The 13,749-nt window shown below is 44.1% G+C and overlaps 2 protein-coding genes across 2 annotated transcripts in view; one reads left to right on the top strand and one right to left on the bottom strand.

The window, feature by feature from the left end:
* BTK (Bruton tyrosine kinase) overlaps positions 1-6,192 on the bottom strand; it is a 29,707-nt gene extending 23,515 nt beyond the window's left edge. The window contains exon 1 of the mRNA XM_055393542.2: positions 6,059-6,192. The gene's annotated coding sequence lies outside the window, so the exon portion shown is untranslated. The remainder of the gene's footprint in view (positions 1-6,058) is intronic.
* A 4,160-nt stretch (positions 6,193-10,352) lies between these two features.
* On the top strand, positions 10,353-13,713 carry RPL36A (ribosomal protein L36a). Its single transcript, XM_055438252.2, has 5 exons — positions 10,353-10,499; positions 10,916-11,021; positions 11,229-11,296; positions 12,975-13,097; positions 13,644-13,713. The coding sequence occupies exons 1-5, from the start codon at positions 10,497-10,499 to the stop codon at positions 13,662-13,664; spliced, it is 321 nt and encodes a 106-aa protein (XP_055294227.1). The 5' UTR covers positions 10,353-10,496; the 3' UTR covers positions 13,665-13,713.
* The last annotated feature ends 36 nt before the right edge of the window (positions 13,714-13,749 follow it).

Raw genomic sequence — 13,749 nt, 5'->3', positions numbered from 1 at the left:
TGGAGGACTGCTGGGATTTCCACGGCCTGATTGCTCCCTCTTCGATTGCTTCCCCCTATTCCTTGTGATCCATTCAAGCCACACATGGTCTGACAATGTGGTAGCTCTTCCTTAATCACCACTGGTCCATTAATGGTGAAAGGAGAGGCATCTGCTTTTATATCTTCCTGAAGGTTGGTGTGTAATGGACACTTTGCTTTAGAGGATAGTTGCAGCTTCTTTGGGTACTTATTATGGAAGGTCCTAATTTTTTGGTAACAATTTCAGCAGCCCACAGAGTCAACTGACCACAAAAAATGCACAGTGAGGGCTGACCCTGCACCTCACTCAAGTGGTGGGGGTGGGGTGGAAACGGAAGTGACATGAATGTTACAGACACATACACACACATTTCACATAGGGAAAGAAAGAGGAGAAAAAAGAATAATCACACACGGCTCTTCATTTAAAACATGAAGTTACAGTGTTATGATGTTCTCTTTATTAATCTACAGATGCAGGATTTTCACATGGCCATGCTGTGCAGCCTTTAGTCTCTCTATGGAGCAGTAGAATTCCAAAAGAGAATGCTTAGTAGTAAGAGTTCAGCTATTTTACAAGCTGCCCTATGCCAAGGAATTAATATAAATAGCACTTGCAGAACTGGTAAAGTAAACCATCTTTGATTCCTATCTTTGCTCATTATTAGGGACAACATCAGAGCAAAAATCAGAAAACGGCTAAGCCTGACTATGATTAGGAAAAGTCTTAGGAGATGCTAGTTAGAAACAGTCAGTCATAGTTCAAATAACTACTAAGACAGAAATATCCAATAAGCTGCGTTTTGTGTTTATTTCTCCTTTAAAGCATTACTTAATTGCCCAGCAAGATTCTAGCCATTCCCTTTTCTCCCCAGGGGAATGGGAGGCAACTCCTGCTTCTCTTAGTGCAGTCCATCATCAGACATTTTACACACATTCTTTCATTTACACCTATGACAAACAGGAAAGCAAGATTCTTGGAGGTTATGTGACTTGCCTAGATCTATCCATTTGTGACTCCACACCCTTGCTGTTTCTGTTGTACCTCATTGCCTCCCAGAAGGAATTTTGTTTTTTGCCTTTAGTGAAGTGTGATGTCATTCACCTCAGCACTCTGTCACTGCCCATGGCTATCATCAAAGAGCAGTGGGGACAGAACCATCTCCATCTTCTAAGAACATTTGACAAAGGAGGAAATCGTGGTAAGTGTGGGGATAAGTAAGAAAGAATTCAGGATCCAGGGGCACTTTCCTCTGCAATACTCCTCTACACATGAAAGGATGGTCCGTCCCATTTAACTGACAACAGTACTTTTTCCCCACGTGAGGACTCTTCTCAGTTCCACCAGGGCTTTCTTACGTTTTTCTTTAAATCCTCTCTAAGGAGATCTTGTTTAACTGGTGGATTTTTAGATTCACCAGCTGTTTTTTCCTTCAGGATTTTTCATTGTTAAAGGGATAAAAGCATAGAGTTTAGGTGGAACACCAACTCTTTGTTCTAGTGTTGTTATTGCTTACTGTGCATATAAAACTTTGAATGTACTTTCTTTTATATTATGAAATACTGCAAATAGGCAGAAAGAACAGAGAATAACACTACACTCATGTGCTCACCGTCAGCTCTACAGAATCCTAATATTGTGCCACTTTGTTTCTGTTTGTTTTTTGTAAGAACTATAATACTGTCCATACAGTCAAAACTCCCTTGTGTGCTCGTCCACAATTTTAGTCCCCTCCCTCCCTATAGTCTACTAATACCGGGAGTTTAGGCTTTAGCCTTCCTAGGCATGTTTTTATATTATTACTATATAATAGGTAATAGTAGGTATTACTATGTAATAGGTGATACTAAGTAAGTATCCCAAAGAGATATATGGCATTGGTTTACATGTTTCACATTTGAATTTATGTGTTATATACTCTTTAGCAACTTGCTTTTTTTCTCAATGTAACATTTTATGCCTTTTTTTTTTACCTTGGTAGCTCTAGTTGATACATTTTAATTTATTTTGATATGTATCAAGTATTCTATATGAGGAATACATCACATTTATCCATTCTCCTATTGATGGATACTTAGGTTATTTGTTTTCCATTATAAAGAATGCTACCATGAGCATTTCTGTACCCACAGTCATAGTTTTCCACTCTCAGAATGAATTTTCAGTTACTTAGTCAAAGTGGCAAACCCGGTCCACCTTGTGTGCTGGACTATGCACTTCATGTAATCCCTTGTTCCTTTTTCAGTTCAATCTTCCTGAGCATTTTCTATGAAATCTGGTAGAATTATCAGTGGTCTCTAAGTAGAGTAGAGTATAACTGATAGGCCTACTAAAAATCTCTTCTCAGGTCCAAGAAGCATCTCTCAGGTTTTGATTGAGAATTTCCCCATCTTGGAACCAGAAGAGAAGTTGTCATTAAAATATCATACCCATAGCAACAAAGAGCCATAATTACTCTTGTTAAATCCTCAAGAAGGTCTGTTCAGGTCCCAGTGAAAGCTAATTATTTGATGATGTTTCAGGATCAGTGCTACAGGTGACCAAATCTGTGATGAAGAATTACAGCAAAATCAGTTTTCTGGCTGCCGGCTAACCTGGGAATTCTCACCGACTGCAATCGTTTCTAAGAGGTCTCAGCACTCTGGTTCTTCTCAGCATTTCATGTTGCTAACATTTCACAATTTTCTTCTATGGTTTTGGACACTTCTGGGTCTCTGTCAACTCTTTTGCCCTGCACTAGACACAATAGATTCTGGCCAAGTGATGAAAGGAGAGCCAGAAAACCAATCTGCAAGTTTACCCTGAGCAACAGGTTGGTGGTAATACTTTCAGCTTTGCTCCTTTGCCCTGAGGGTGACTGCTAGGATGTCCGTCTTTCACTCTGGATTTGTGTGACCCTTTGGTCTTCTTTCTCAATTTAGCTTTTGTTTTCCCTGGTTTAAACATATTATTTTTTCCCTTAATATCACAATAAAACATGTTCATTATAGAAAACGTTTTAAGTACAGGGATATTAAAAAGGAAACATCAATTACAAGTTCATTATTCAGACACATTAATCTTTAGGCATGTTTCCTTCCATTCTTTTTCTCTGTGTTTTTCTGACTAACTTTCAGATCATATTGCAAATAATATTTATAGTTTGCTTATTTTTCTTATTCTTATACTTAGATACTTATTACCTAAGTATCCATCCATTCACCCAACATACATTGTCCACAAAATATATAAAGTTCTCATTTAACTTATTCCGAGTGTGTTCCCATGTTATTAGGATCGCTACATAAACATGGTATGCTGCTGCTGCTAAGTCACTTCAGTCGTGTCCGACTCTGTGTGACCCCACAGACCAGGCTCCCCCCGTCCCTGGGATTCTCCAGGCAAGAACACTGGAGTGGGTTGCCATTTCCTTCTCCAAAGTGTGAAAGTGAAAAGTGAAAGTGAAGTCGCTCAGTCGTGTCCGACCCTTAGCGACCCCATGGACTGCAGCCTACCAGGCTCCTCCATCCATGGGATTTTCTAGGCAATAGTACTGGAGTGGCTTGCTATTGCCTTCTCCGATACTGAGTCCAAAAGTTTGTGCCTTTTGCACTTTGAAATATATTGACAAAATAGTTTCCAGAAACACTGTAACTGATTTCCATTCCAAATAGCAGTTTTGGAGAACCTGTTTTTCCATACTTTTGTCTCTTTTCTACTCCACTTCTAATCAGTTTCTTTTTATTCTGTTTCTATTACAGATAAATATGTAGGAAGGAGTTAATAGACTATAGTTCATTTTCATTTTGGGGATGCGAGGCAGCGAGAATAGCTTCTCCTGGAAGTTCAGCTAACTGATGTTAACCCTAAGGGCATGTGGTAATTGCTCACAGAGAGGGAGGTGGAAAGCCTGGGATTAAGGCTTTTGTTTTTCAAATGCTCTCCCAACACCCTCAGCCAGTGCACATGAACCTCCAGAGAAACCGAAAGTCACACGTGGCCCATTTGTTTCAGGGTCCTCAGAGCATTTCTCTCTCCCCCGCCCCCTGATGGCTTCATTTGCATAACCCAGCAGTTTTGGAGTGAATTAGGTCAAAGTCTGTCTCTGACTTCTTACTGAGCACTGCCTCTCTGAAAATTCTACATCACTCTTATTCCCAGGTCCTAGCCATCGGATATCAGCATGGCATCCACGGGCAAAATGCAGCAGGCGTCTGATGACTCTTTGGAGAACATTCAGACTGGTTTTCAAAAGCCATGTCTTCCCCTGATACTTAAGTCACTTCCTGGTATGGGTCTAGTCCGCTGAAAGGAAACTCTCTATAGGAAATTTGCTCGAATGGAAATAGTAAATCACACTGATCATCATTTTAAATTGCACCCAGACCCTAGAAGTGGATGGAAAGTTGCGCTAGTCCTCACCATGAGGAGTTTACAAAAGATTCTAAACAAACACATCGCTAGCCATAAGCCACAGAAATTTGGACTTGAAAGCAAGTAGACAGTTTAAGTAGTCTGAAGGGGTCATAATAGACCAGATAGGGCTAACGCTAAGGGATTCCATTTCAGTAGAATGCTTTAGATTATTTAGGGTATTTGCATCTTGAGGCTTATTTGGTAGGTGACATTTTTTTTTATCAAATAATTGAGGCTCCAAGAGGCCGTAGCACCCTTGGTCAGGGGCTTGGCATGCAAAATGAGGGAAGGAGCAGAAGCAGCATGTAACTAACAGCACAGAAGATAACCCCTGAGCTGTCCAGAGCCCTGCCTCTGGGCTTTGCTGCTGCCCTACCTTCAGGAACAAACAACATGAGACAGAGACATGGAGCCTGGGGAGCAGGGTAACCAGGAAACTGGACCGGGATTCCATTTGCAGGTCCCGCACTCACCCAAGGATGTCTTGGTCAGGGCCAGCAATCCTTTTTATTCTAGACGCCACATATTTGTTCTAGGCAGGCCCTCTGGGGACACTGACAGGTCTCAGGCAGAATACAAATAATAGCAAACAGTGCGATAGGCACTCTGACTATTGCTGGGCCCCATTTTAACTACTTGACATAGGATAACACACTGCTCACGACAGTCCTATGGGGAAGACACCAGGCAAGTAGGGGAAAAGGGCAAGGGGAAAACAGCAGGGGAAGAAAGGGGCACGAAGAATTCACTGAGATTCCCCACGAGTTTATTAAGTATTGACTCTGTTCCGGGGTGGCAATGAACAAAATAAAGGAGGGGATAAAGAAGAGGGGATAGGTAGAGAAAGGAGAAGGAGGAAAAGGAGGAGAATGGGGAGGCAGAGGGAGAGGAGAGGAAAGGAGAGAAGCAAATGATGGAGCCTAGAGAAAAAGAGAGCTGTGCGCATGGCAGGCAGTGGTGATAGGAAAGGCTTCCCCGCGGCCTCAGGGGCTGGCCACACTGTCTGGGCCGCGAGGCTGAGGCTGGCTTCTGGCCCAGCCTCTTACCCACTGTTACCACGAGGTTGGCACACATAATCCTTTCAACAAAGCAGCTCCGATCCCAGCAATACTGGCCCGATGCAGCCAGAGGCTTTCCACTCTGGCTGAGCCTTTCCTTACCTTACAGAGCTCAAAAGCATATGCGTTTTGAAAAGTTTTTTTAGACAATCTGCCTCTTAAAAATTTTCTTCTTCCAAAGGTCTCATTGACACAAGGATCCATTTGGGGTCTTCTGGCAATATTACCCAAAAGTTTATTTTTATCCTGGCTTATTTAGCTACGGGCATGAAAGCTTACTTTTCTGCCAAATTGTGCAGAGTTGCCTCTTTCCAACATCTGCTACCTGTTCAGATGGTCACCTCATGTCACTTTTTTTTCTTCTTGTCTCCACCCAACTATGACCTCCCCAGAAAGGACCCTTTCGGCCTCTTCTGATCATCAGAAGGGACTACCAGGGCCTTGGGCTGATGACACTCCCACCCTCCATCAGCCTCCTCTGGCCTCAGACTACATGGCACCAGCCACGCTTTCTCTCTGACCTTCAAAGTCCTAGGAAAGGCAGTTGCTGCTGCTGTCCAGCCCTTGCCATGCCCCGGACCCACCTCAGTTCTGACTTTAATGCAGGCAGCTCCCCGGATGCATTGAGATGCCGGGACTTGGAAGTTGGGACTCAATGTCAGAAGACACTGGCCCTGGAGACATATTCTTACAGTCCAGAGAGGAAGGACAGTCTGAGCAAACCCCACCCTTTCACAGCCACTCAGTTCCCTTTTTTTGTTTCCTGACTTAAACCAATGTCTTTTTTTTCTTCTTCTCAGCAGCATGGTATCTGGTTCCCTGCTGCTGTCCTTATTCCACCCCCCTCAGCAGTCCCCGCCCTTCATTTGCTTGGGACCTCTGACAGTACTAGTTGAGTCTGCTCTGAAAGAACTCTTCTCTACTTGACTGGGGCAACTGAGACTCTAGACCGGGCTGGGTTGAGCAGACATGTCCTCAGGCCAACCTCCCCAACATAAAGGGATGACATCACTAAAGGACCATTGGGATGGTCAACACAGGGAGTGGCAACTTCCAGAAAAGAGGGGAAATGCAGATCTGTGGAGACAAAACAAAGGGACTGGTGAAGGAGGGTGTCTTTAGCTTCTCATGTCCTCTAAGGCAGAGACTCGAGGCCACACAGTTAAACTTGACAATGAAGGATGGAGACTGTTGATGAAGGGACCCCAAAGTACAGATCCTGACAGAGGTAGAGACAAGACTTCCCCCTGCTGAGTCATTTTCTAAGAAAGCATTTTTTTTTCTACAGATAAAAATGTCTGAGTGTAAGCCCACACACTGACATGTGTCCTTCCCATTTTCTGTGGATGTTGATTTTCTCCATTTTAGATTCGGCCTTGATTAACTCTTCATTTACAACTTTCTCTTTCGTCTCGTAAAAGGCGACTAGATGTGTTGCTTGAAGCCTGAATGTTTCCTCAGCCACCTTCTAGCTCATGTTCTAGCAGCGATCGCCCCCAGGAGGGCTCTCCTAGGACATGCAGATAGTACTGGCTATAGCCCACGATGGCCACAGAGCCCCAGGTGATTGATCTGCTTGCCCATCTTGACACATCAGCCACTGCCATATTTACTTGCCCTCGGTGCCATATGTGGGGCTTCCCTGGTAGCTCAGCTGGTAAAGAATCTGCCTGCAATGCAGGGGACTTGGGTTCAATCCCTGGGTTGGGAAGATCCCCTGGAGGAGGGCATGGCAAACCACTACAGTATCCTTGCCTGAAGAATCCCCATGGACAGAGGAGCCTGGTGGGCTACAGTCCATGTGGTTGCAAACAATTAGACACGACTGAGTGACTAAGTACAGCACAGCACAGGTGCTATATGTAGAAACAAATCATATATCCCACTAGAAGTCTGTCAGAATTTTTAAGGGAACAAGGCATTTTTCAAAAGTATTTGTAGGCTAGTTGACTAGTTAATTCTCACATCCACACAAGATAAAGGGGCAGCCAGTGTTGCACGATCTATTTTATTGACAATTTCTATCCTTTCACTAGTCACCTCTGAATAGCCGCTCCAGGGATCTGCCTGAGAGTTGGTCACACTCACTTTCCCTCACTCTGCCCATGCACACTCCCCTCACACACTTGTCTAGGTGACAGAAGGAGTGCACCCAAATAGTGCCAATGTCTAGAGGTAGGTAAGTGAACAAGTTACATACACTGCAAGGCCAGGCTATGTCTAGGAGTCCTGTGTTCAATTCTGAGTTCCTCATCTTAAGGAAAATCAATGAGCAGGATCATATTCAAGCCAGAGACCAGGATTGGTGAAGGAATCTAAACCAAAGCTATGTCACATGAGGTGTGAGAGATAGAACTAAGGTCCATTAGACTAAGAGGGGCCATGTCCATTGTCTTCATATTTCCATGTTGCTAACATCAGAAATCTCTAGAAACACCTCGAAGGCCAGCAACACTGCATAAAAGCCTGAGGAGAAGAAGGAAATGCTCTGAGCCTATAGACTGGCTGTTGGGCAAAGAAACTTTTGGGAAATGTTTTAGGCAGTGGTGATGGACAGGGAGGCCTGGCGTGCTGTGATTCATGGGGTCGCAAAGAGTCGGACACGACTGAGCAACTGAACTGAACTGAACTGAATGTTTTTATCTCGTTCCCAGACACTGCTTAACAAAATAGAGCTTATCAGAGAGTCAGCTCTAGGCTCATAGGTGTTCCTGGCACGAGACCCCAGGCTGTCAAGGTTCCTTAGCCTCTAATCTACTGACACCTCCTCCTGGGTCCCTGCCAATTCTGACTCTTCATCATTCTCTACTCTGTAGATGCTCCTGCTGCCCCTTGTGATGCAACGGTGAGGTACAAGGCTGTGATCTTGAAACTACCTGGGATCAAATTCCAGCTCCATATAATAACCACTGGTGTGACTTTGGGTAATGTCACACTATTAAATCAACTTTAATGTCTCATGCCTGTTTTCTCACCTGTTAAATACGAATAAAGGTATATATCACCTGGGTTGTTAGGATTAAAACAGGTAGTATGTGAAGTAGTTAGCAAAATGACTGGCATATAATAACTGTTCAATAGATGTTAGCTATTACAATTATGACCAACCTAGACAGCATATTAAAAAGCAGAGACATTACTTTGCCAACAAAGGTCTGTCTAGTCAAGGCTGTGGTTTTTCTAGTGGTCATGTATGGATATGAGAGTTGGACTATAAAGAAGCCTGAGCGCAGAAGGATTGATGCTTTTGAACTGTGGTGCTGGAGAAGACTCTTGAGAGTCCCTTGGACTGCAAGGAGATCCAACCAGTCCACCCTAAATGAGATCAGTCCTGGGTGTTCATTGGAAGGACTGATGTTGAAGCTGAAACTCCAGTACTTTGGCCACCTGATGCAAAGAGCTGACTCATTGGAAAAGACCCTGATGCTGGGAAAGATTGAGGGCAGAAGGAGAAGGGGATGACAGAGGATGAGATGGCTGGATGGCATCACCGACTCAATGGACATGGGTTTGGGTGGACTCGGGGAGTTGGTGATGGACAGGGAGACCTGGCGTGCTGTGGTTCATGGGGTCACAAAGAGTTAGACACTACTGAGTGACTGAATTGATTGATTGATTATAATTACCAGGCCACAACAATCATATTATATTATGGTAAAGGAACCCAAGCTCTGGAGTCAGGTCACCTGTGTTGGTACCCTGGTTCTACTAAATACTATTGTATGTGCTAAGTCCCTTCAGTTGTGTCCAACTCTTTGAGATCCCATGGACTGTTAGAGACCCCTGCCAGGCTCCTCTGTCAATGGGATTCTCCAGGCAAGAATACTGGAGTGGGTTGCCATTTCCTCCTCCAGACTAAATACTATCATCATTGGGCAAATTGTTTAACACCCTATGGCCTCAGTTTCCTCTACTGTAAAATGGGAATAATAGTATCAGCTACCTCCTATAATTACTGTGAGAGTTTTATGGGACAATTCACTTAAAATGCCCAGAACCCTTCAGTCTTTCTCTGCTGGACTCTCTTGAAACCTGGCACATACCTTCTGCCACGTGTTCAGAGAAGTGAGCTGCTGGATATGTTTTACCTTTTGGCCTGGTTATTGCTGTTGTTGGAGCTGAACAATTTCATCCTCACTTTGCAGAACCTAGGGTAGCCAACTTGCTCCCTAAACAAACGGGGGCTGTTTAATGCTGAGCACTGTTCCTTTCTTAAAAAGTCTTTAGTCTCTAATTATACATTTATGAGGGCTTCCCACGTGGCTCAGTGGTAAAGAACCCGCCTGCCAATGCAGGAGACCTAAGAGACTGCCTGTTCGATCCCTGGGTCGGGAAGACGCCCTGGAGTGGTGCAAGGCAACCCATTCCAGTATTCTTGCTTGGAGAATCCCATGGACAGAGGAACCTGGCAGGCTACAGTCCATAGGGTGGCAAAGAGTCGGACACCTGAAGCGACTAAGCCTGCCCGCCCTCTGCTAGAACGGTGCCCAACACAAAATAGGCATTCAATAAACAGTTGTTGAATGCAACAACTAGCGATGTGGTAGATGAACAAGAGCACTGGCTCCCTGTAAGCGTTCAGTGATGTTGTTCCCAGTGACGTCGATGTGGAACAGGAATTGGACATGGAGGTGGAGGGTTCGTCCAGTTCACTCTGGTCCTGGTTTCCCTCGGGGATAGGCACATGGAAGCCAGACGGTCTGGAAGCACTACTTCCTTCACTTAACGCTGCTACGCAGCAGTATCCGCCACAAGTGAGGAAGTGAGGCAAAGTTGCAAAGCTGGAGTGGGGCGAGAGGAAGTTGAAGAGAGTGGATCAGCCTCAGCCGGAGCCCTTCTTTAAGCTTGCGCCTGCAGCTCTGAGTCGAGTCCTCTCAGACGCCAGAGGGAGGTGCGCACAGAGCCCGAGACTCTATGGTTGTTCCCACCGACTCCCATGAGGAAGTGCGACGAGAACCCTCCTATATACTTCCGTTTCCGGCCAGGCCTCTTTCTTTCTAGGCTGGTATCGCTCTCGCAAGCATGGTAGGACCTTGGGGTGAGGTCTGGTAACATCCACTTTAATCTTTCCCTCTCTGTTGATGGTGACGTCTCGGGATGCGTCCAGGCTCCTGCGTGCACTCATTGTACCAAAGGAACCCAGTGTTGCCAGGATCGAGCTCAAAGGGACTGGGCTTCGGGGCCAGGAATTGAAGTGATGAGATCTAAGGGGTAGACTTAGGCAGCAGTAGAGGGGATATGTTCTTGTTTTAGTTTGGGACTCGGTGGAGGCCACTATACTTGAAGTACATGGGGCTAGACCATCTTATAGTCAGCGTTGTATGTTGGCGAGGAGTTTGAGAGTCGACTCCTCGTGGGATGCCTTAGCTTCAGCTGGGTCGGGTTGGGCTTTGTGCCGATGGTCTGATAACACTGTATGTTCTGAACGGTTTATTTACTAGGTGAACGTTCCAAAAACCCGCCGGACTTTCTGTAAGAAGTGTGGGAAGCACCAGCCCCACAAAGTGACACAGTACAAGAAGGGCAAGGATTCTCTGTATGCCCAGGGTAAGATGGTTTGTACGTGATTTGGTTTTAATGCAGCATTTGTGTAGTAATAGAATTCGCGAGCCCAGTCTCCCCTCCCTTTCCCATTTGGGCATTGGTATTTCTGCTGAAAAGTCCAAGGTAAAATCAATGAGAAGACATTTTCAACGTGTCTGTTCTGATTGGTTATGTTTGATAAACCCTGACAAATACCTTGCATTCTCCCAGGAAAGCGGCGTTATGACAGGAAACAGAGTGGCTATGGTGGGCAGACTAAGCCGATTTTCCGGAAAAAGGTTCGTAATAATTACTAGTTTGATATGCTTCTCACTGACCATGGCAGACTTTACATTTGTTTTTAGCCCACACACGTCTACAATATAGGTGTGTGTTTTTATAGTTTCAGTGAAGTTACCTCAATTACCGGTGGAGGTAGCTGGGAGTGCAGTCCAGGTCTGACTGCAGTGTACAGTATTGCACTGCCTCACTGTTATATATTTTTTGTCCTCTTTATGAAGAGGCAAACATCAAGGAATGAGACCTGCTTTCCTAAGGACTGAAGTTTGAGTACAACTGTAAATCCTTCCCTTTGCCCTATTCTTATCTGTTGTCATATCCTAAGGAGTCCTCATGCTTGCAGTAAGAATCTTTCTGTTACTTTGTGTCTCAGTTCTGGTCAGAAGCCTGAAGTCAGCTACTTACCTGAAAAAGTCTTAAAAGTCCTTTAAAATAGCCATTTAGGTCTGCCACTGACTTCCTGAATAACCTGTGGTCCTCAGTCTGAATTTCTGAGTTTCTGTTCCAATTTGTCTACCCCTTAAAGTATACAATGCTTGGATCATAGCCTTCCCACAAACGGCATTTCTTTTGGCTCCTCATTCAGCCTGGTTCCAGAAAGTATTCAGGAATGATTTCAGTGTTCATTTAAGTACAGTAAATGGTTTGATCTCAAGGTAATTTCCATTTCCACATTTGGGTAGCTTGTTTAGGAGATAGGGATGTTGTACCTATGTTTTTGCCCTTTTTGAGAACTGCAAACTAGCAGCAATAGAATTCTGACTACAGGAGCAGGCTTTAAAAGTTGAGTATTTGTGGGAAGTGTACTTTCTGAGTTAAATAATATCACATAAAATCTCGATGTAATTGTTAATAGTCTCTGAAGAGTAGATTTAAGTAATATTTATTAACCTTGTGTAATGGGTTGGAGACGCTGTTTGAAGTATAGTTGCATGGACTCAGTTGACCCATTTTTGCCTGTGCAGAATACTTAACTGCTAAAAGGCCAAGGTGGTGTGATGAGGGCCTATTTGATAAGAAACCCTCTATGATATTTGATATGAATGGAGGACTTGATTTCAAGTAGATAATGCCACCATTTTCTCTTACATCTGTCGTGGTCCGGGTGCGAGTTGGAAAAGAATTTCAAGACAGGAGACAGAATGAGAGGGAAATAAAGTTTATTAGAGTGGGAGACGCTGTTAGAACAGCGGGCTAGCTCAAGGGAGAACCGACGTTGAACAGGGGTCCTTAGTCCACTTTTATACTCAGGGTACAAGGTGTGGGATAGGGGTCTTGTGGGTCATTTGCTGATTGGATGAGGCATGTATATTGGGTGGGGGAATAGTAAGGCAAATACCTTCTCCCTATGGGGTAGGAAGGGAGACAGTTGATACTGCTCAGGAGGACCTGAAATCCATTAATAGTTACAATATGGAGGGAAGGATGATAAGGGTCTGGTTTTTCTGTTCCTGCGTTCCAAGACCCTCCTTGGTTTCATCTGTTCTTTCGTCCTTGGGTCACCACAACAGCCAGTTATTTTCACAATTCTCTTTTCTCCCTATAGCTACAGAAAAATTGTCACAACTCTTAAAATTTGCAGAGCTTTGCTTTATGTAGTACTTGACCTGGCATAGTCATATTTTTGAAGAAGGATTTTCTGCAGTGATTTATGAAGGCTTTGGCTTATTTTTCCAGGCTAAAACTACAAAGAAGATTGTACTGAGGCTTGAATGTGTTGAGCCCAACTGTAGATCAAAGAGAATGCTGGCTATTAAGAGATGCAAGCATTTTGAGCTGGGAGGCGATAAGAAGAGAAAAGTACGTAACTATGGGGTGAAAGGTGCAGTCTTTTCCGTATGGCTTTGTAATGTTGAAAGAAAAGAAAGTGAAGTTGCTCAGTCGTGTCTGACTCTTTGCAACCCCATGGACTGTAGCCTAGCAGGCTCCTCCATCCATGGGATTTTCCAGGCAAGAGTACTGGAGTGGGTTGCCATTTCCTTCTCCAGGAGATCTTCCTGGCCCAGGGATTGAACCTGGGTCTCCCGCATTGTAGGCAGATGCTTTACCATCTGAGCTACCAGGGAAGATGTTGAGAGGTGTTGTAATGTTGAGAGGTGAAGATTTCTGCCTGCTCATTTTTTGTGGCCCCTCATTAAGACTGCCCCTCATGAAGATCAGGGGCAGTCAGTCCTCTCAGTATAACTAAGATCCATAGATTTTGGAGTTTTGACATAAGGGGGAAATGAAAAGATTGGGTTTTAATTAGGGATGGTGATCCCTTTGGGAATAGACACTATTCTTGATGGAGTAAAGATTCTTAACGTTTTTATATTAAACTCACTTTTTTTTCCTGTTCTATTACAGGGCCAAGTGATCCAGTTTTGAGCTTAATATTTTGTTTTATTATGAAGACAATAAAATTTGAGATCATTTACTTCATTTAGTTTCAGTTGGTTTTTTTGGAAGGGAA

Source organism: Moschus berezovskii, chromosome X, assembly GCF_049115385.1.
Source record: "Moschus berezovskii isolate FMDL1 chromosome X, NW_MosBer_1.0, whole genome shotgun sequence".
NCBI classification, from domain to species: Eukaryota; Metazoa; Chordata; class Mammalia; order Artiodactyla; family Moschidae; genus Moschus; species Moschus berezovskii.
Note: the sequence above shows the minus strand (reverse complement) of the source record. Positions and strands in the feature narration are given on the sequence as shown.

Excerpts from the sequence above, each read along its gene's own strand:
- RPL36A (XM_055438252.2), top strand. Across the intron at positions 11,297-12,974 it reads AGCCGATTTTCCGGAAAAAG|GCTAAAACTACAAAGAAGAT; the intron begins GTTCGTAATAAT and ends TTATTTTTCCAG. Across the intron at positions 13,098-13,643 it reads GAGGCGATAAGAAGAGAAAA|GGCCAAGTGATCCAGTTTTG; the intron begins GTACGTAACTAT and ends GTTCTATTACAG.